The sequence below is a fragment of the Medicago truncatula genome, chromosome 8, assembly GCF_003473485.1.
Source record: "Medicago truncatula cultivar Jemalong A17 chromosome 8, MtrunA17r5.0-ANR, whole genome shotgun sequence".
In the NCBI taxonomy this organism is placed as follows: Eukaryota; Viridiplantae; Streptophyta; class Magnoliopsida; order Fabales; family Fabaceae; genus Medicago; species Medicago truncatula.
Window position 1 is genome coordinate 14,708,604 of NC_053049.1, and position 22,856 is coordinate 14,731,459.

At 32.9% G+C, this 22,856-nt stretch overlaps 1 protein-coding gene and 2 long non-coding RNA genes across 5 annotated transcripts; 1 reads left to right on the forward strand and 2 right to left on the reverse strand.

Moving 5' to 3' along the window:
* Nucleotides 1–8,651: 8,651 nt before the first annotated feature.
* On the reverse strand, nt 8,652–9,152 carry LOC11445990 (uncharacterized). The gene is made up of 2 exons (XR_003007472.2): nt 9,011–9,152; nt 8,652–8,885 (listed from the first exon to the last, which is right to left on the reverse strand). It is a non-coding gene; the product is annotated as an uncharacterized lncRNA (long non-coding RNA).
* A 1,272-nt stretch (nt 9,153–10,424) lies between these two features.
* LOC11446973 (uncharacterized) lies at nt 10,425–16,989 on the reverse strand. Of its 2 annotated transcripts, XR_003007899.2 has the most exons (4): nt 16,545–16,989; nt 11,477–12,771; nt 11,045–11,309; nt 10,425–10,653 (listed from the first exon to the last, which is right to left on the reverse strand). It is a non-coding gene; the product is annotated as an uncharacterized lncRNA (long non-coding RNA). The 2 variants fall into 2 exon arrangements; XR_005643481.1 differs by lacking the exon at nt 10,425–10,653 and having other exon boundaries at nt 10,762–11,309; nt 16,545–16,987.
* On the forward strand, nt 11,817–22,361 carry LOC11446975 (AT-rich interactive domain-containing protein 4). Of its 2 annotated transcripts, none has more exons than XM_024772752.2 (7): nt 11,817–11,959; nt 12,053–12,207; nt 13,896–14,084; nt 14,645–14,698; nt 14,864–14,952; nt 15,268–15,376; nt 21,637–22,361. In XM_024772752.2, exons 2-7 carry the CDS (start codon nt 12,061–12,063, stop codon nt 21,667–21,669), a joined length of 621 nt encoding a protein of 206 aa, XP_024628520.1. In that variant the 5' UTR covers nt 11,817–11,959; nt 12,053–12,060; the 3' UTR covers nt 21,670–22,361. The 2 variants fall into 2 exon arrangements, with proteins under 2 accessions (XP_024628520.1, XP_024628519.1); XM_024772751.2 differs by having other exon boundaries at nt 11,829–11,971.
* Nucleotides 22,362–22,856: the final 495 nt, after the last annotated feature.

The window sequence follows — 22,856 nt, forward strand, 5'->3', positions numbered from 1 at the left end:
TTTCTATTAGCAAGTCACTTAATTATTTAATATGAAAGGGATTACCATAAATAATGTATATCCGGCAATTATTAACATATTTTTCTGGTTGCCAATTTATTCCCTGCCTCATAATAATTGGGTCTCAATGGCTTTGTTATATAATTAGTAGAAAATCCTTCAATCTCACAAAAAGTACTTTGTCAGAATTTTATTTCAAAAAACAGGTAACCGTAACATGAGAAAATAATACAATACATAACTCATGAATATAAATCTATAATAATGTTAGCATTACTTACCCACAATATAATAAAAATATGGCTTGTAATCATGGAATTTCATGTTTTTGAAAATCACAACAAATACAAAGCCAAGGAGCTTCCAAACAAATAGCACGATTTTTACATATTTCAGCATAATATATACTGCAACTTTCATTGTAATAATCCTCAGTACCGTCGATAGTAATTGCCATAACAAGGAGAACTAATACAAGGGAAGCAATGGTAAATTTTTCCATACTATATATGATATATCACTCTAATTAAATTTTTTTTTTTTGTAAGGAACTATTAAAGTAGAAATAGAGTGATGGGAACTATTGTAACCAAAAAAGAGTGATGGGAACTATTATAAATTGTCCTTTTCGTTATTCATTTTCTTAAAACTAAGTGTGATTTAATAGCTTGTGATAACCGTAGGTTTTTTTGAAGAGCAAGTGAAAATCGTTGAATAATATGCATCGTTTCAATCAATAAGGAGTACAGATGTTACTAAAATAATCAATAAGGAGTACGGTTATATTTTTAATAGGATAATGTTTCATGTACACACTTTTTTCCATACACACATTGTACCACTCCATGTGAGAGTGTGTGAGAGACAATACATGTGAATTTTTTTTGTGTATGGGGGGACCACAAGGACACTTGTCAAAAATTGTGTGTGGGTGTATAAGTGGTACATGCCACCTAAGGTGGTCTATGTATCACTACTCTTTTAATATGTGTTGGTTGTTATAGGCGCAATAAAAGGAATTTCAATAGTTCTTTCATATTTATTTTTTTAACCGGTACTAAGTTTTCTAAAAAAAAATACATTTTTATGTGTAAAAAAAAGGAGATGTGGGGTGTCTGACGTTCAAACCTCAGCCCTGCATAAATTATGCAATGTCTCTACCAACTGAGTTAAGCTCACGGAGACACTATTGATATAAATTTTATTTGTTTGTTTAAAACAACTTAAAAGTTCTTTAAAATTTAACGTTTGCTTTTAATCGGTTACATATATTGTAACAAATATAACATTCGATGCTCTATTATTTATAACCTTCTTTTTTTATTTTAGACAGAATAACCTTCTTTTTCTATAGGTTGAAAATTAGGATAATTTTTTATCTTTTATTTTTTTGTACAAAAGAGGGCATAGTCCAAAGAGAAAATAAAAGAACGAAATTAAAGAGACGTTCTTAGACATGCAAGTCCCGAAAATATCATCAAACAAAGACTCTGAAGCTCATTAGGGAGAGTCTTCAGAATATGAAAATCTAGAAAATTCATTGAAATGTTGAAATTACCAAGTCAAACTGCGCTTATGTTGCATTCACGCCAAGTATGAATAATTTTGTCTGTCTAGCTCAAATTCAAAAGTTTTCGAATACGCAAAATCAGAGTAGGAGTTGTCCCACTAAAATTGCAATTTTCCCTCCACTATAAGTGGTGTTCTCCCTCCATGCCATGTCCAAACCAAGATACATGCCCCACATTTTGGCATGAAAAGCATCACACGTTCCAATCTTCTTGAAGTAGCCATTGATCTATCCACCATCAGAGTCGCAAAGAAGCTATCCACAAACCGCAAGAGTCTAGAGTCTTTGTTTGATGACAGGACATAAATAGGCAACGATGACAGGACAAACTTCAACAAAACCAGTCGACCACCCAAAGGCAAATATCTCAAACTCCACCCTGATAGTCTAGAGTTTATGCACTTACGCGCATCTCCACCAATAGGCAAACCAATGTACATAAACGGAATAGAGTCAACCTTACAGTTCAAAACCATAGATGCTTCAGCGAACCAAGAACCCGGAAAGTTCACCCCAACTAGAAGACTCTTCGAAAAATTTACCTTTAATTTAAACCAGACAAGTCTTGAAAAAGAATAAGAACGGCTCGCATTGCACGAATATTAGCCCACAATTTTTCACCCAAGATTAAAGTGTCGTCCACAGATTGCAGATGCGAAACCGACATCGGATCATTCCTTCCCACCTTGTAACCATTAAATAAATTGTTATCAGACAAAGATCTCATTAAAACATGAAAACCCTCTGCAGCCAGAAGAAACAGAAAAGGCGAAAGAGAATCACCCTGCCTCAATCCCCTTCCCAAAGAGAACTCATCGATTGGGGACATGTCTTATTTTGGGCCTCTTGCTTCAGTAAAATTTAATGTAATTATAAGAGAGAAAGTTGTCACAAAAATTATCATGAAATTATCGTATACATATCATTTTTCTATTTTTGAAGATAACACTTAACATGTCTACGGCTAAAAAAATTGAGACCGGGCAGAAATAGAAAACTTGCTTATATGCAGTACATTTTATTTCATATTTCTCTCCTACAAACGACCCGATTTGGTACATATTAAAGTAACCAATCGTAAGGAGTTTAGGCAATTGAACTTTATCCTACAAATAATATGTTCAAAATCATTAACATGTTTTCTCCCCTAATAAATATATCAATCTAGAGAAAAACAATAAATATGGACGAATAATTCTACTATGAAGCATGCTTACCGATCCGGGAAAACATTCAAACCGATATCTGCGATATTTTATTTTTAGTTGCACATCATATGCATATGGGTTAGTTGCATCCAAAGGCAGCTCATTGTTCATCTAAACAAATAAAAAAAAAAGGATTTGTATACATGTTGCGTAAAAAAAAAGAAGTCAAATAATGTTTTAAAAGACATCATAAGATGTAGTTACTTTCAACTAAAATAAAATTGGAATATAAGTATACATTTTGATGGGTTTAACTAAAAAAAAAATTGGTGTGACATCAATCAAAATAATTGCTAATTCAAAGAATGGTTGAACATTAAAAAGCAATGAGAAAAAAATGTTTTAATACTATGATGTCGAATACAAAATCACTAGAAGTATGCATTTGAAAACAAACATAAAAAACTAACCATTTGCATGTAGTTTCTTTGGGTTGTGACTTTTAAGTTGCTCGCTTGTATTTTTTATTTTTTTTTGGTACATAGAAGAAATTGTAAAGCCATCATAAACTCACACACACAAAGTGGAGGTGACGGTGTTCGAACCCCAATCAAGACGTCCGGCTTAACAATTTTGATATTTTTGCCAGTTAAGACTTATGGGACCATTTTTTTTTTTTTTTCTACTTGTCCTCTCTATATGTTTTTATGCATGAAGTCTGTATATGCTGTTTCAAAAAAAAAAACTATAATGCGGAATATAAACCATTTTTGCGTTAAGATACATTGTCCGTGCTTTCCGAGCTGCTCTTGTTTTGTTTGAGGTGTTGTCTGGGTTGAAAGTCAATTTTCACATTATTTCCTTGCTAGGGGTTAATATTTCTGATTCGTGGTTTATTGAAGCAGCGTCCGTGTTGGGGTATAAGGTTGGGAGGGTGCCCTTCTTGTATATGTGCCTTCCTATCGGTGGTGATCTGAGACGGTTGTTATTTGGGATCCTATTGTTAATCGCATTAAATCTAGATTGTCTGGTTGTCATAGTCGCTTCATTTCTTTCGGTGGACGTCTTACTCTCCTCAAGTCTGTCCTAACTACTCTGTCTGTCTATGCTCTTTCCTTCTTCAAGACTCCATCAGATATAATCTCTTCCATAAAATCTTTACTGAATAAATTTTTTTGGGGGTTGTGAGGGACATAGGAAAATTTCTTGGATATCATGTTCTTCTATTTGTTTGAGAAAGGAGTATGAAAGTTTGAGGGTGAGGAGGTTGAGGAAGTTTAATGTTGCCTTGTTGGATATCATGATCTTATGTTTGTTCGAGAATTTAATCAAAATGGAGTAAAAAAAATTTAAGAGATCAAATGGTCATATTTATAGATCAAAGTACTAAAATGGAGGATTTTATCTAGCGAAATGGACTACACCAACACAACATAACAAATATTTTTTTTGAAGTAGTCTAATGGTTATGAATTCTTTTTTAAAAATGTTGCACTTTTTTGTTATTTTTTATTCTGATGCTATTGCAATTTAATACCATGGAACTTTAGTTTGTTGCAAATAATTTATGATGAATTTTATTATTTTATATTATCATTTATTATTTTATGATACTAATAAAATAATCATTTATTATTTTATAATATTAATAAAATAGTCAAAATAGTTGCACAACATTTAAAAAAAATAGACTAATTTTTATGGAAAAAAAATAAAATATGAGGATTGATCATTTAATAATTTAATATTAGAAAAGCAGAAAAACAATTCGGGTAGATCAATCACTACCCAACCAAATCCAAATTGTAAATTAGTGGTTTTTCTCAAACCACCTCATAAGTGTAACATGTCCTTATTAACCTTTGCTAAATTGGAGTATCCCATATGGTTAGAGTTTTTGTTTTGGCCAAATCCAAATATAATCATCTCAAATTTTTTGAGACCATTTTGTTTTCATTCACTTCGAAAGACCAAAGGATAGAACACTTTCTGAATTTTTCTCTTATTTCTAGGACCGTGTAAATGTAATCAGAATATTGTTCTTCAAAATCTATAGAACTTTTGAAGAAGGAAAAACTGAAACAAAAGTTCTCTTTGATTTCTGTGTAGATTCAGAACGTGTTTGTTTTAGAAGAATGAAAGATGATAGTTCAGACTTTTGTTATTTCTATGAAACATTTTTTACGCAACTTGGAATGAAACTTCCTTTAACGAGATTCGAGTGTGAGGTACTGAACTGGTTGAATATTTCTCCGTCTCAACTTCATCCTAACAGTTGGGCTTTTGCTAGCGCGTTCGAATGCCTTCTTACCTATTATGGTTTGGAAGTGTCTGCTGCTTTGTTTTTCTGTTTTTTTCAGGTTAAGATTGGAAAACAAGTGGGTTGGGTTTCGATTAATGGTATTCCGGGTCGAAAATTGTTTGAGAGCTTTGATCAATCTTATAAAAACTTTAAAGCTAGGTTTTTTAAAATTTGGGCTGTTCCAGGTGAACCTTATTTTCTTTTGAATAAGGATGATGGTAAGCCATTGTTTCCTTTATATTGGTCTCATGATCCTCAACCCATCAAAGAGGTTGATGAAACTAGGCTTCCTCGGAACGAGTTTTGTATCGTTCAGTTTTTGAAGAAGTTACCTTCATTAAGCACTGTTAAAATATTGGCTGCTCAAAATGATCCCAATGCCATGGATGCTTACTTAAGTAAGTTAGTTTTTATGGTTAGTGTTTTCTTGTTTAAGAGTAGAACAATTTAGTTAATTAATATATGAATTAGTGAAAATTTATATCCTGAAACTAAGGAATCTCAGTTTTGAATGGACTGACATTCTTCAATTTCAAAGACCTAATTAGCTGATCCCTTACAATTTGGTGAATCAAAATGGTGATTCCATCTTTAATTGTAACTTCTATCTTGAATGTTTTAATTAATTGCATCATGTTACTCACAAGTACTAATTTGTTTTTTTAGCTAGCATGGCACCGAAAATGTCGAAGAAAAGGATGGAAGAGCTTTTAGAGCCAACAAAGAAAGAGGGCACAAGCCATGTGACTCTTAATGCTGTCCCTTCTGTGTTTAAGGATAATATAGCTGAGGCTGTTCCACTTGCAACTACATTTGTTGTCTCTACTTCTAAAGCTCCTACCAACACTTGCACTTCATGGGCGGAGCATCTTAGGGAGTTTGACAAAGGTGAGGACTCATTGTGGAATTTGTCCATCGATCGATCTAACATCATAGATGAGCATATAATGCGTCCAACTGACGAAGCAAAATTTGCTAGAGCTGGGGATATTGGTGTTTGCAAAGCACTAACTTCTCACAATCTGAGGTCTATTGCCATGGTTCATCATCTTGGGCATGCAATTATTCAAAAGGATGTTAGCATTGACACTTTAAAGAACAAAATTGCTAACTTAGAGAAAGAATTGGCTGAAAAAAACAAGTTAGCCACTGTTTATTCCAATTTGAAAAAAGAGAAGAAAGATTTGGCTGCCAACTGCCAAGTACAAGACTGAGTCTCTTCTTTGGACTCAACAAAAGAAAAAGTTGGAGGACTATCAACGAGGTTTTGCTGAACAGTATAGAGACGGGTTTGAAAATGCCATTTCTCAAATTCGTATTCTAGCTCCTTATGTTGATGTTTCTAAGGTTGATAAGTATAAAGTTGTTAGGGATGGGATGATTGTTGATGAAGAGGAAGAAGAGGAGACTTAGAAAAGAAGAAATCAGTGCTATGTTGGTAAATGTTTGTTTTGATGTGTTAGCCAATGTTCTTTTTTTGGATGTATCTATGGTCAATATTTTGCTACCTTTTTGGGACATCTTCTTTAGTTAATTTCTTGCTGAATGATTATGAATGCTAACTTTACCTTCTCAACAAGTATTTTGCTTTCTTCTTTTTTCTTGTTCAATATGATTCTTTCTTTTCCTATATGATACATAAGTGTCAAATGGGTTCATACATATGTAAATTATCTTACAATTGGACTCTTTAATTAAAGATTTTGCCAAAGAATGGAAAAGAATGCGACTTCCAAAAATCCTTGGTTCAACAAAGTTTAATATGTTTAAGAAACATTCAAAATTTATCGACATAAACATTTGATTTCATCGAAAAACAAAGCCAGAACCCAAATTAGTTCATCGCAATAAAATACTCATTTTAATCTCTTAATAAGCTAGGATATTTAATATCATCGAAAAAATTAGTAATTTTGGCTTATGTGAAACATTTTTATCCACTGTGGCATGGACCGTGCTACCTACATTTCGTCTGAAGGAAGTAAGGATCATTTTAGTCCCTAAGAATATTTTAAAGAGACATTAAATTTAGTAATTTTGGCTTTTGTAAAACATTTTCATCCAATGTGGCATACACCATGCTAACTACGTGCTATATGAAGGAAATGCTTGCTGAATGCTGATCCGTAAACAAAGAAAAGGAGAGTCGCGCATCACGAGGGAGAAGAGATGGAGGCTTAAACACATGCATAGGGGGAATTTAAGCATAGAAGATTCAAGTGAAAACTATTCGGTTGTAATTTCTTTTATCCATATTGCTTAATCCTTTTATCATGAGTTTCTAGGTTTTTCTTTGATTAGGTTTTTAGATGATTTTAATTGAAGTTGTTTGAACTATGTTATTGTATAAATTCTTTTCAATACGATTATAATCGTAGCTTTTCTCAAAATTGTTTTCTCATAATGCTTTTTATATAATGATCACATATAAACTAAATTCAACTATCAACATGCTACTAGCCCTAGTTATTGAATTGGATCTAATAAGTCTGATTAATCTAACGGGTTAGCTTAGGGATAGTTGATTGTTAGGTTGTGACATAAGAATTAACGTTCATAAAGCCTAATGATTACAGACTGATCTAAGAGATTAGGGTGTTGTAGCTTTAGAAGAGTGTTCTGAGTCAAGGGATTGATCAAAACTATTTTGTTAATTTCTAGTAAGACTAAAAAAATAATTGTAGAGTAGAGACTATGTGCAATTTACCAAACAGTGAGAATTAATTGATTCGAAAGACCTGATCATTTTAATCTCTTATTTTTTTCCAACACAATTTTTTTTATTTTATGTTGAACTCAAATATATGCTCTGCATACACCTCATTTGATAAATCCTTACTGTAATTAAATTGTTGAGTTGATATCGAAACAATCAATGTGGAGACAAACTTATAAAAATTATTACTTCGATACATTTTTAGTACACTTGTTAAAAGTCTATCAAGTTTTTAAAATCATCTATAGAGAGATCCCACGAGCAGTACCCTCACTTATTCAAAGTCATCACTCTTTATCAAGAGCAACGACTTGGAGGGCTACTGTTTTGGACTGGCCAAAGCATTTAGGCCCAATTACCTAGGCCAAATACAAACCAAACCCAAACTCTGCATTTGGCAACATTACTGTAACCCACCCCTCCCCGTGAGGGCGGGTGTTTGGAGCAAAGTAGACATGTTCAAACGAACAGTAATGGTCATTATCATGGCTCCTGCGAATCTTTCCTCGGGGGTTACACTTCCTATGAATTCGTAACCTCCTAGCACATGAGTGTCTTACAACAACCCTCCAAACACCCACCTCTATATAAAGGAGACTCTTCGCGGTCCCCAATGTTAGAATCTACTCTCTCTGAACCCCCCATTCTGATCTCATACTGACTTTAGCGTCGAAGTGTCTGCAGTTACATCCCCCCCCCCCCCCCCCACGTCGTACCAGTTATAAACTTACACATTCCACCAACATACAACCACCGTACAAAACAGCACTGGTGGTCACCTTCGAATCAGGTATGATAAAAAACAATATAAAAAGTTTCTCATATGATGTTCAATCATCAGAAGGCATGACGAGAAAATATTAAAGTGTGGATTATATCGAGTATGAACATCATAATTTGAAATACAATAGTCAATTAGTTAAATTTAAAGGTCTGACGAACGAATATTGAAGTGTGAAATATATCATAAATGTTTGAACAATATAATTTCAAATACAATTATTCATTTTTAGAAGTACCATATAAGTAGCTTTGAATTTAATTTATACTATTAAATGCATTCACAAATCCCCCTTTTGCAGACTGGAAATTTTGGACTATAACAGAGAAAACTGCGACAATCTTTACTAGAATCACATGAAGTAAGCTCTATGATGCCAAATAATAAAAAATAATTGTTAGTAATATGCAATGAAACATTGTGTATAAGATTAAGTAGAGAAATTTTTATTCAAAAAAAAAAAAAATTAAGTAGAGAAATTTGATTTATTTACTTTTTGTAAAAATAAACTCACTGCCGGTTGCCACATTGAACATGAAAAGATAAATAATCATTACATAAACAAACTTCATTATTTCACCCATTTTGTTGTTTACTTATTTGTATGTATAACTATAATTTTTCATGATCACTTTATAGTGTGAACAACCTCATTCTTCCAAATATAATTTTTATTAATTTGTAAGAAAAAGTTTACTAGTTATTATTAATTATTATAAATTTGTCAAAAAATAAATTATTAATTGTCTCTTGATGGTCGTTATAGCTCATTACTTTACAAGTTATTCATTATACTATTATAATTCATCTTTTAGCTTTTCATGATAGGTAAGATATACACCCCAATTACTGCCAATAATTATATGTTTGTGATAATTTTGAATATTGAGCATTATGTGAAGTATATGTATTTAATTGTGTTATCTTCTAATATTATTGTTAATAAAATTGATTGTTCATTAATCTAGACATCATTATTTTCAGTATTGAGCATTTTGAATATTGAGCATTTGATGGGATAAAACCGCAAGTGTACGGTTCTATCGAAGTAGTAAAATAAGAGTATCATTCTGACATGGAGTTATGAATTCAATTAACTTTTAATGATGATTAGATGAAAGAGTTTTAGATAAAAGTTTGGATTTTTAATTACAAAAAAATAAATAGGATAAAAGCCTTGGAATTATTGGTTCATCCTAACGACAAGTCCTTCACAAACCAAACTATTAAACTTATAACCTTATGTTAGACCTAACTTCTAAAGACAGTTTCTCTTTTGTTCCTCTAACAACCAAGCCTATTTCGCTGACTTGATTACTATTAGATTTTGGTTCCTCTAACAACCAAGCCTATTTCGCTGACTTGATCATTATTAGTTCCCTTGAAGATCGAAACTATATGTCTCAAAGATTGTAAAGACTATTTCGCTGCCTTTACAATTTTTATCTAAATTCACTTGTTCGAATATCAAAGCTCCACTTTCGTTTTATGAATTGATATTTGAGATGATGAATTAACAATTATCAAACCCTCCACTTTCGTTTCCACAGTTTGATAATGGTTAATTCATGTTAAATCAGTGAATTTAGATTTTAGATTAGAGATTAGGGTTACATAAGATTAAGGTTTAAAGCTTGGTTTGATTAGGATTATGTCATTAGACTTATCCAACAATCCCAAGACAAGAGAAGTCTACTCACTAACGTTCATTGTAGACAAAGAAGAGAAGAAGAACATAAAATAAAGGTTGAACTTTTATTCAAAGGAACAATTGTCACTTATTATTTCATAGAACAAAAGATGAATATCTGTGATGGCTAGCTACTCTATTTATAGTTTACATTCGACTTAGAATCTAAACAATTACATCACTAGAATGTTCCACAAGAAGACTAAAATAGAGTAGCTTAAAATCTAAGCAAAAGCAGCAAAAGGGTATAATGGGGCGCGCCACTTTTATATTATTGTACAAGATCTTCAAATTCTTTGCACAAGATATTTTGGTATGAGATCTTCATATTTTTGGCTTGAATCTTTGCACAATATTTTTTGCATAAGATCTTTATAATTTTGGCATGAATAAGCTCCAATTCTCCCTTCTTTTGCTCCAAGACTCAATCTTTAGAATATTTGTTCCTGAAATATAATAATACGCAATTGTAGTAAAAGAGTTCTAAAAAGTAAATAAACTTAAATAAAATAAACTTAAATCTATTTAAAACAAAACTAAATATTATATTAAAATAGGTAAGTTATTGACTCATCAAACTCCCACACTTGAATCTTTGCTTGTCCTCAAGCAAAAGACATAAACATGGTAGCATAAACAAGATAATTATATGACAATTAAAATTAAAACTCATGTCTCCTCCGAGGCTTTTATTTCAAGCGTACACTAATTACTAACTCAAGCATTCTTTGTAATCTTTATTCAACCCAACAATCAAGTCTCAAGTGAGTGTGTGTGTAGTCCAACCCTTTTCTTGCTCCTGTATAAGATAGATATTATGAGGAAACAGGTTCTAACCTTAAGACTAAACCAACCGAGAAAAGTTCTTTCTTCATTTCGTATGAGAGATGTGAGTATTTGTGGTCATTTTGACCTTATCCAATTTGCACACGTGCCATTTGCAAAAGTTTTGAGTTTAAACTGAGATCTATTGGTTTTAAGGAAACAACATCTTCACGTAGGAAGTCGGAGGGCCTACCCCCTTCCCGAATCTAGATTTAATGTTACCCTTTAGAACATCACCTTCACGTAGGAAGTCGGAGGGCCTACCTTCTTTCCCAATCTAGATTCAGAGATGCAACCGTTAGAATTTATTTGGCTTATATTGAAAACATAATCCATAATCTTAAAAAAAAAAAAAAAAAAAAATTGGTCAGGTAGCCTAGTGGCTAGAATTCCACTTATAAGGTGAATAAATGAGGTGTCTGAGGTTCGAACTCCGGCCCTTACATATAATAATGCACTGTCCCTGCCAATTGAGCTATGCTTACCAGGACTGACATTAACCTAATTTAGTAACATAAGAAGTTATTGTAAAATTAACTTCATTGAAAGAAATCACTATCATAATAGCATAACAAATATCGATATTGAAAAAACAATCCAAAATTCGATATGAAATTTTTACAAAAGAACATTCCAACCTTCTTTCTAGATTGGTTTGAGTATGAACAACATTTTAGAGATATTTCTAGAAATGAGATCCAAAAACGACGTCGTTTAACCTTGAGAACAAGAACATGAAAAAAAGGAAAATAGAAAATCCAAATTCTCTTGTTCTTTGTTGAATCAATCTTCAATCTCAAATCCCAATCCACACATTGCGTTAGGGTTTCAACTTTCTCACACTTCAATTTCTCTCTTCATCGATGCAACACAATTCCTTCACAATTTCACTCTAAAGCTGTTTTTCTCATCGGAATTCAACCTCAAGTACAATTTCATGTAATTTGATTCGTTTTTTTACTACATTTCAGCTTATTTTGATAATCACTTTTTTAATCAGTTCATGTGTTGTTGTTTTAGCTTAAACGATGTTGCAGTTTCAGCCACAAGGAACTTCTAAACAAACTTGTACTCTTCTTGCTGTTACCTCTGAAACACGTTCTGTTGAACAAAAGCAGTTACAGAATCAGCACAAGTATCCTATCCCTGAGTTGGTTTCTTCGGGGCGTCTCGAGGTATATAAACAAAAAATTTACATATGTTTAAAGTATTTATAGTATTGCAATGTAGGTTTTGATGTTTTTGTTATGTTATGTATTGCTAATTTTGGTTGAGGTTCAAAAATAGCGGATAACTGATAAGCTAGCTTATAGAGGATAACTGATAAGCTAGCCGATTGAAATTGAGAGAAAAAATGATAAGCTTTAAGCAATAAGCTATTTTTTTTTTTCTTTTTCTTTGAATGGAAAATTTGAAATATATATAAACACGAAGAAAGCGGGTACAAAGTCAAACACCAAACCTAGCCGCAAAGTCTGAAATGGAAAACGAACCAAGCAACAAAGGAAAGAAAATAGATAGTTGAAAAATACCAAAAATACAAGGCAGAAGCCCCACCCCTCTCCCCAAGCACGGACAAGACGAGTACCATCACAGGACCCTACTAGGTCCAGCACATGACAGGTTGCACTTCCCACGCATAGAAGGAGCAAGAGCTAGCATGACACTTCGCCATGAACCATTTCCAGGCTAGTAACTTCATCATATCCACCAAGGGCTCAACAGAGGCGCAGAGGCTCCTGCAAAGATTAAATCATTGGCCAGAGTTCCATATAGTCCACATAAAAGCATAACTAAGAGTAACCCTAACGTGACTTTCTTACCAGACCGCAACCCCTAAAAATTCTCAAACAGCCTAACCGGATTTCCAGATCGCTATGGCGAACAAACTCCCACCCCAACCACCTAGCTAACTTATACCAAACTGGAAGGATGCTGGTACAAGTAACAAGATGCTCCGCCGTCTCCACCGGATCCTCGCGTAACACACACCCATAATTATCTTGATCGAAGATTACCCTACACCTCGCTAGATTTTACCTAGTAGGCAACCGATCTAGGAGGAGCAGTCACGAGAAGACCATAACCTTGGACGACGCCCAAGATCAAGCAACTAGCTACTTGAGTTGGCTTATAAAAAAACGCTATAAGCTAGTAAAAATAAACTATTAGCTCGACAGAAAACGACTGTTACCAAATGGGTCTTTTTTAGTCATATGAGCTTATAAACTATAAGGTAACTTATTGTGCTTGCCAAACAGACCCTGTGTTTGATGTTGATACACTTTCAGTGTAAAATGTAAAATAGAAATTAGAGTCTATAAATCACAACAATTCATATGTGTGATTTTAGAAGTAGTTCTTCTTGAGGTCGAACATTTTTATTATGTGACGATTCACATATATTTTAAGTATTGCAATGTAGGATTAGAAGTTGAGAATAGGGCACATGCACTGTCGGTGTAATTATAGTGAGGTCTAATAAAAATTGAGTATTTGGTAGTTATTTCTGAAAAGCGGTTATAGGATAGGCTTAGTGAGGTCTAATAAAAATTGAGTATTTGGTAGTTATTTCTGAAAATCGAGTATTTTGTCTGATGTGCATCTCCATTAAACTTTTAGATGTTTTTTGTTATTTGTTGGTAATTTTGTTTGAATTTAACTTTAATAGTGTAAAATGTAAAATGTTTTATGCTGTTAACAAATCACTATCGGTTGAAGTCAAATTTTTAGTGATGTGATGATTATAATTGACTGACAATGTAAAATATCTACACAGACGGTGTATATGAATTAAATCCATTTTGTTTTTGTTTTTACTCAAACATTGAAATAACATGTGGTTTTTTTTAATGAAATGAAGGTTCAAACTCTTTGCAATCCGGAAAAGGAACAGTTTCGTAAAGTTCTTGAATCGTGTAAGCCAAATTTTGTTTACTTTCAAGGGGAGCAGTTACTGGATGAGGAAGTTGGTTCCCTGGTTTGGAAAGGTGTGGAATTATCCAACCCTGAAGAGATATCAGAGCTCTTCGATACCACATTACCGACGGCTGTATGTATTCTAAATTTTAACGCTTTTCTTTTATTCTTTATATGTAATATAGGGTAATTGATTAGACATATAGAGATGAGTGAAAAAATAGATTGGAGATTTTTTATATGTTTTACTTTCTATGTTGTTAATTTTTGGGTTATTTATTGGTTGGATGTACTTACTAATAATATTGATTGTGGGTGAAAGAAGGAAAATTGTATTAGCTGCAAACTGTGAAGAATGTTAGAGACCATGGTCTATGAATGTTAGATTTGTTTTGCTGCATATAATTTTGCAGTCATGTGAAATTGAATACTGAACCAGTTGATAGAAGAGTTGTTGGTTGACTGATTAATGAGATGAAAAATTTAGGAATAGTAGAGTACGTAGAATTTGTGACATATAAGACATTGCTCAAGAATTTTACTTTTAAGGCTTACCTGATTTGCATTTTGAAGTTTATATAATTTGTTTTAGATGTTAAAACAAGGCTTACCAGATTATCATCCCCCCCATCCCACCCAGTTCGCATTGTTGGTATGGTATTTTATTTGATGTAATTTTCAAAATTTCTTCAGGTATATTTAGAAATCCCAAATGGAGAAAGTTTTGCAGAGGCCCTTCATCTTAAGGTATTTTGGTCTAAGTTGCTTGAGAAAACTCGGATATCAAAATTCAACAGACTATCATTGTTGATTGTGATTGATGATGAAAGACGTGCTACTCTCACAAGAATACTTTTCATTGCGGTAGTTCTATAGGGAATATAGGCTGATTCAGGTTGTTTGACTCTGCAGGGAATCCCATATGTTGTATTTTGGAAAAATGCCTTTTCTCAATATGCTGCCTGCCATTTCCATCAAGCATTATTTTCAGTGGTGCAGAGGTATGCACGTGGTGCATTTATTATGAAATGGCTTTTTATATCCTAAACCTAACTGTTATACTGATGTAAGTCATACTGATGTCTGGTTATGAGAGGAATAACTCCTTGTAAAATATGTGGACCTGTATAGCTTACATGTCATGGTAGTCATTCTATGAATATATTTTGTTTTGAATTATGAATGGCCAGAGTTTTAAAATCCAGTATGACTTTTTCTTTTCTTTTCATGGAAAAAAACTGAAGAAACCAAAGTCGTACATTTTGTTAAGAATTTCAAAATATTACTTATTTAATGCTGTTTTAATATTATTGCAGTTCATCTACACACACATGGGATGCTTTCCACCTTGCACGTGCCTCTTTCCAACCTTACTGTGTTCAAAATAATCAAGTACTTCTACCTTCAATTTCAAGCTTGGACGAGGTCAGTGCATTCGAACAAGCGTATTAATCGGTTTTGATTGATTTGATTAATTAGATCCGTTAGTTTCTATATTTGATTTAGGTTATGTTTGGGTATACGATTGTAAGTTAGTTAAGCACTTACTGAAAAGTGCTTATCATATCAGTAATTTCTATAATGTAAGGGTAACAAGCTAATCAAATATTTAGAATATGATTACGGTGTTAAAGTCTGATACAGGATAGATTTGTCTTACTAATAAGGTTTTTACACTCAAGAAAAAATCATATATACATAAGGTTGAACACTCAAGAAACATATTATTTTACTACAAGGCAACTGAGTGTGAGTGAGCTCAGGAGCCTCGTCTGTCCGAATGAAATCATTATCATCGGATAACTACTCACAACTTTTATAACTACATATGTTATTTTTCAACACATGTCTTTATCCTTACGAATCACAAATAAATAACTAGATCAAACATATCAATAAAGTTTTGATCTCTATTACACAAGTAATTGCATAACAATCTGTCAATATTATCAATGATATATCTCTTTATTTTCTAAATCAAAGCTATGGTTATTTACTTGACAATTCTACTAGTTCAAAATATGAGTACTAATTCTGAGCAAGAGAGTGTAAAACTAACATAACCTTATGCCTACACTACCCAACTCATAAAGATACAATTTTAGACTAGGCCACAACTTACAAGGCTGGCAGTCCCTGTTTTGGACGTTTTATCGTCCGAAATAGCTGATGTACCTGTCAACAATTCACATAATTTCTCCAACAGTCCAATCTAATTATGTTACCACAATTTGAGTAGTCTCTAAAACAGTTCCAAAACAGTCCCAATTTACAATTCAAATTGAGATATTAACTAAACATTTCAGTTATAATCATTTTAGTACTTTTTATTAAGTTCAAAACAATTTTCTACACTCTAATTAAGTGTACTACAGTCCCAAATTCAATTTAACAAGGAATTTGGTTATCTCAAAATTACTCATAATCAACTATAAGTTTCACATACTCTGATTTCCACATTAAAGTCTCAAACTAGAATTCCTCTCAAATTTTAGTAGGAACTCCTAAAATTATGATTCATACAATTTCTTCGTATCTAGATAAATCTAGAATTCTAGCTTCTACCAAAAATTAAACCTAAATAAGAACTCACCTTGACTTCTTGAAGGTGATTCTTGATGGGTAAGTGAAGATGGTGAAGGAAAAGCAAACTTTAACACCAAATGAGTATCAACCCTTTTCTTCCTTTTTGTCTTCTTACTTGAAACCCTAACCCTTGATTCCTTTGATTGAAGCCTCTAAGAAGCTGAAGGAACCTATTGTTTTAAGAAACCTTTGCATGCACCCTTTCTTCCATGGATGGAGTGTGAAGAAATTTTGGTCATGGAGGGTGAGGGATGTACGCGTACGCACAGAAGAAAAGAAAAGGGGAAGAGAAAATGATTTTTTCCTTTCTACCATTATACCATTTACCAAAATACCCCCTTTTCATTTTATTTTCTCACAATCTCTTAGTTAAACTATACTTAGTTTAATCAGAACTTAAGGGTACTCAATTAATAATAATAATCATAATACTTGGGTTATTACAGTCAGTGATAGTTAAATATAAAATTGGGAGTTGTTTTGATCATAGTAGCCAATAGCGGCCGTGCGTAGCGTAGTGGTGACGAACTGCGATGCTAATCGTTGTAGCGGTGCGGAATGAGACAGCCGCTATTTGATTTTAGTTGAAAATTTTCAAATTTACACTATTTTTAAAACATTTTGCATGGTTTCCAAATTTCTAAATTGATTTTCGGGCATTTTGGGGATTTTTAAAACCAAATTGACTCTGTTGTATGGTTTTTCCATTCCTTTTTTTCTTCCTCTGTTATCTTTTGTTTTATGATTTTTTTTTTGTTCCTCTATCTTTTGTTTTTTGGTGTTTTGATTTATGAATGTCTCATGAGATTTAATTGTTATATTTAATTTAATTTTATATTATTATATATATATATATATATATATATATATATATATATATATATTTTAGAAATATTTGTTTATACTTGTTATCGCGATTTTCGGGTGTCAAGTCATTAATTAGGCTTAAACCTTTCAATCTTTGATATTCTCTATTTTTTCTTGGGAAGGGCAAAATTGAGAAAAAAAACCCTTAGATTCGAAGTTCGGGGGTCGTTTTCACTACGGGAAGGTGTTAGGCACCCTGAGCGATTATGGTACTCCATAAGAACCGTTCTCCTAAGTTTATTTCTACGCTTTATTTTTATTGCCTACTTATTGAAAGAAAATAAGTTTTATTTGAGTGAAGAATGGGGGAGAGAAGATGATTGAGATCTTATTTTTATTTGGCTTGGAGGAGTTTTGACTGATTGCCTACGTACCCTTTTAAGGGATCAAAACCAATCGTAGTTCGTTCTCAAAAATTGTTTTTGTTTTTGTTGGTTGATTTTAAGTTTGAAAAAGGAATTTTTGAAGAATAGAGATGAGAGGCCTCAAGGGCATGAGATTTGGAAAATGTGAGGTGGAATTAGTCATTTTGCAAAATGAAGTCTAAGTATGATTAAAATTCATTAAGATTTTTTTTAAGAAAGTAAAAGGAAAATGAGGAGTTTTGACTCCTATTTTTTTGGAAAAAGGGTTTTCAAGTGAGGTTATTCACATTTTTTGGGAAAATGATTTTTTGTCTAAGCATTATAAAACTTAAGCATGCATCTAAACATACATTCCCTAATCATGCATCTAGAATATCCATGTGGGGTGTGTGCATGTGTCGGTGCTTGTGTCGGTGTACATCACTTATAGTGTCCATAGTCCTTTACATTGAGTCCTAGATACATGCTATGGTCTTGCAAGAATGTAAACTAAACTAAACTAACTAAATTTATTACAAACCAATTGGCATAGAAATGAATACAAAAAGAAAACCTAAATTAGGAGCAATGAGGGTACAAAGATTAGGTGCTTATGGAATGAGTGAGATATGAAGCATAAGAGTTAGTAACACAAGTACAAAATGATAAAAAAATGCAAGCAATATAGAATTGAATAGCACAAGAGAAAGAAAATAATGCAATGAAACAAAGTAGTAAAAATACACCTAGAATTTAGGTATAACACTCATACATGCATATGACCTATAATTCCCTCATTATAGCCATTTTTGAAAGGTTTGAATTTAAGCTACAATGTGAGGATCATAAGAGTACACACAAGCCAAGCATTATATCATATTCCTAGAGATATTTTCACACATTATTTCACATGCAAAAATATCACAATATGTAAAAAATGCATCAAGAACATATATGGAATTTAATGAGCAAAAATTAAAAGAACAAAGTAAAGAAAATAAATGCAAAAATAAGCAAATAAATTCTAATACTTAGAAGAAAAATTAAAATGATAGGGAAACATTTTTAGAAATTTTTTAGAAGCATAAAACACCAAGAAAGTGTAAAAAAGGTATTTAAAAACACAATTAAAAAGCAATTAAAAAGAGGCTCAGCAGGATTTAATCTGGACCGTTGGATGAATCCAGAGGTCCAGATCTAACTCCCAAGATCACATCACAGCCACTGGATCAAAGATCCAAGGGTCCAAAAAAGAGCACAAAAGATGGTGTAAAATTGCAGGAAGCACAGTGACCGTTAGATCTTTGATCTAACGGTTCAAACAGAAGATATACCATATTCCACACAAAAAGTCACACACAGGATTCAAAATCAAACACACAGCAGCCATCAGATCTTGGAACAATCCAGATCTGACGGTTCACAGAGCGAGGGAACACAACAAGAGCACGCACGCGCGCGCGTGGGAACGGAGGGAGTATAAAAAGGAATTTCCCACAAAAAAACACACAAACCTCTTCTTCTTCTCTCTCTAAGTCACACTTAGAGAGAGAAGCTCTCCCTTCTCTCTAAAAATCCCGCCGGCGAAGGTGGGTGGTGGTGGTGATTCCGGCGCGGCGGCCGGCCGGTTTCCGGCGGCGGCGCCACCGCGCCGGAAAATTCAAACTTTTTTTTTTTTAAATTTTTACATCAAAAGTTCCGTCACCACCTCCTCTACACAAATCCGGCGTTAGTTTTAGCGAGAACGGAGCGATTCGGACTAGATCTACATTTTTTCTTTGAAAATTTTTCACACTTTTTTTATAAAAAAAAAAACTACGGATCTAGATATCCTTTTCTCTCTAGTGTCCGAATCCGGCCTCAAAATTTTCAAAATCCGAACGTACACGCCTAGATCTACAAATACACATCCGTAACAAACTTTTTCACACCTTTTTTACACTACATATGCGCGCGAAAACGGAGAAAAAGAGGAGAGAAATGCGTTACCTCTGTTCGTGAAACGGAGAAAAATCTTCGGAAAAACTTCGAATCCTCCTCTTCTCTTTCGCGCGCGCGCTATACCCTCCGTTGGTGTTGTTTTTGCTCGAAAATCCGGTACGTTTTGGTGTTTATGTGGTGATTCGCGGTGGTTTTGAGTGAATCCGGTTCGGATTTGTTGATTTTGTGGTGGTTGGAGCTGATTCTGAGCAGATCCGGTTTAGATCTGTTGATTTTGGTGATGAGGTGTTCTTGGTGTTCTTCCTCTTTTTCTGAGTTTTTTTTCTGTTTTGATTCTGTTATGGATGAGAGAGAGAAAAAGATTCTGTTTGAGAGTGATTGTGATTGATTCTGATTTTTCTGACTGATTGTGATGGATCTGACACATTTACTATTTATAGCCTGCCATGTGTATTGGAGACCCAATGGAAAATTGACACCTGGACTGTTTTGGACTTATGGACTAATCTGCAAAAAAGTTAATATGAGGACTAATCTGCAAAATAAGAAAAAGGACTAAAAATGCAATTTTAAAAAGTATTGGACTAAAATGCAAGTTAAAATAAAATTGGATAAAAATTGGTAATTTGAAAAAAACGTAAAGTGAAACAAAAAATAAAATCAACAAAAGGACTAAAACGAACCAATTACCGACATGAGGTATTTTAAAATACCTCCCTGTCGAAATTTTGACAGGAAAAGACCAAAATGCCCCTAGGGACTAAACTGACCCAAACTGACTCAAATGTAATTTTGAGATGATTTTAAAAAGAGATTTAACAATGATTTGCAAAACAAGTTGAAAAGACTCAGAGACAATTACAGGGACTAAAATGGGTTCCACTGCAGGAAATGACCAAAATACCCTTTTGTATGATTTTTGCAGATGCTTTGAAATAAAAATGCAAGACAGACACTTTGGATAGTTTTATGCGAGAAAATCAAAGATAAAATTATGATTGAAAATACTCCGAGATGGAGACAGTAAGATATGCAGATGAAAAGAGAGTAAATGTTCGGAGTAAAATAACAACGAATTAACAAATGTTAGTGGTAGAAAATAAATTTGAACAAGTATTTTTAGGTCCAAAATCAGGGTACAACAATACTTTATACCATTATTCATGTAATTTGTTAAAAAAATAATCAAATATCGGTGACCGCAATTTGTCATACTGCTGTACGCTAACCCGCTATCCCTCTTTTAAGGTCGGCCTCTAAGCACCGCTACCCGAGATTGACTACTATGTTGAATTTTGATTAAGACTTTTGATATTATGTTGGTGACTTGAAACCTTTAATAAGATTTGGGTGTTTTGTATGATTTTTTTGGTATGATTTATGAATGTTTCATGAGATTTGAATGTTATATTTAATTTTATAGTACATATATGTTTGTTTATAATTTATAGTATTATTTACGTAATTTGTCAAAATAAGTTATCAAAAAGCGGTCACAGCGCTATCCCGCTATAGTATTTTTGGGGTCGGCCGCTATCCGCAATTGACTATTATGGTTTTGATGAGTTATTATATATGTCGTAATTTTGTAGTATTGACACTTTTGATGGAAGTGTGCGTGAAACATGTAATTACATTCAATTAGTTAATTTTTAAATTTTTGCTAGTGTCTTGTTCGGTGTTTTTGACTGTACCTCAGTGCTTCAAATTCATAATTTATTTTCACAAGTTTCTTGAACACTTGCACTACTGCTTGTCTTAGGATAAACCATAGCTGCAAATAAGTTCTTCCTTGGCAGTATCTCATTGCAATCGTTGGATTTTTAATTTGAGTAGTTTCTACAATACAAATGTTATCATTGCTATTCTCAAATGAAATTGTATATGTTGTAAATTGTGTTTATTTATTGTTTGGATGTGTTTCGAAGTAATGTGTTGATTTTGCAGGGCAAGTTATTAAAGGATGGGGTGGGCGTATGAAAACCATGAAAAAAAGGTGAAAAGGCCCTTTTCACCATTCCACCCGAGTTAGCTTGTGATAAATCTGGTTATCCTCCTAATGCCATCCGAGTTAGCTTGTGCAGGGTTGACGAAAGTTACAATTTCAAAAGAGTAATTGATTATTCACTCATGAAAAATTAAATGTTTATCTTTAAGCCCTCCAATATCAATATATCTAAGGTCCCGTAAATACATATCCGGTAATTATCTACCGGCCGTTTTTTTTTTTTTTTAATGTACATCTAGTAGATAATTATTAGATATGTATTTAGGTGGTCTCTCCTTCAAAAAGAATGTATTTAGGGGGTTTTAAAGATATTGAGGCACTTAAAGAGAAACGACTTTAAAAACAAGTAGGTAAATAAGGGAAATTTTATCCTATATTCTTACATACGTACTTTCACCCAACAAATTCTCAAAAAGTCTAATTTTGCCCTCTTTGGATTTAACCTTTTCAATTCGGTACGAGTTCACCCTACATGGAAATTTATTCAATATGAGATCACCCTCCAACTTTAACAATTCCAATTTGTATTTTTTTGTTTGTTTGAAAACTAGTATCAAACGGTTCCAAATTCAATCAAATCTTCGGAACACTCCATGCATGTTTCCAGAAGCTATAACGGAAAGCTCTTTAAATCCTTTTCGATGGCATGTGAATATTGGAAAACTAAAGAGTAAATTACACTCCCCTCCCCCTCCCCTCAAAGATGCTTGAATTACACTCCCCTCCCCTCTTAAGTTAAAATATACACTCCCCTCACCTCTTATTCAAAACATATTAGAAAAAATTTCACTCCCCTCCCCTAAGAGAAGCTTGAATTACACCCCCCCTCCCCTCTTATGTTAAAATCTACACTTTACTCCCTCAATATTCTTTTTTATTATTTCTAATAATCTAGCAAAAAATAATAATTTAACACACTTAAAATAAAATAGTATTGCGGGTCTATTTTAATATAATAAAAAATTGAATACATATTTTTCGCTATTTTTTATTCAAAATTTCATTAACATGTAGTTTTAAACTCTATTATAAAATATGAAACAACCCAAAACAAAATTAAAATATGTGAAAAATTACTAAAATCATTAAAGCATGATTATTTTAAAGTTAATTTTATACTCTAATTTATAAAATCAATAGAAATATATTTAAATTTAAT

Excerpts from the sequence above, each read along its gene's own strand:
- LOC11446975 (XM_024772752.2), top strand. The coding sequence starts at position 12,061 with ATGTTGCAGTTTCAGCCACAAGGAACTTCTAAACAAACTTGTACTCTT. Across the intron at positions 14,085-14,644 it reads ATACCACATTACCGACGGCT|GTATATTTAGAAATCCCAAA; the intron begins GTATGTATTCTA and ends AAATTTCTTCAG. Across the intron at positions 14,953-15,267 it reads TTATTTTCAGTGGTGCAGAG|TTCATCTACACACACATGGG; the intron begins GTATGCACGTGG and ends ATATTATTGCAG.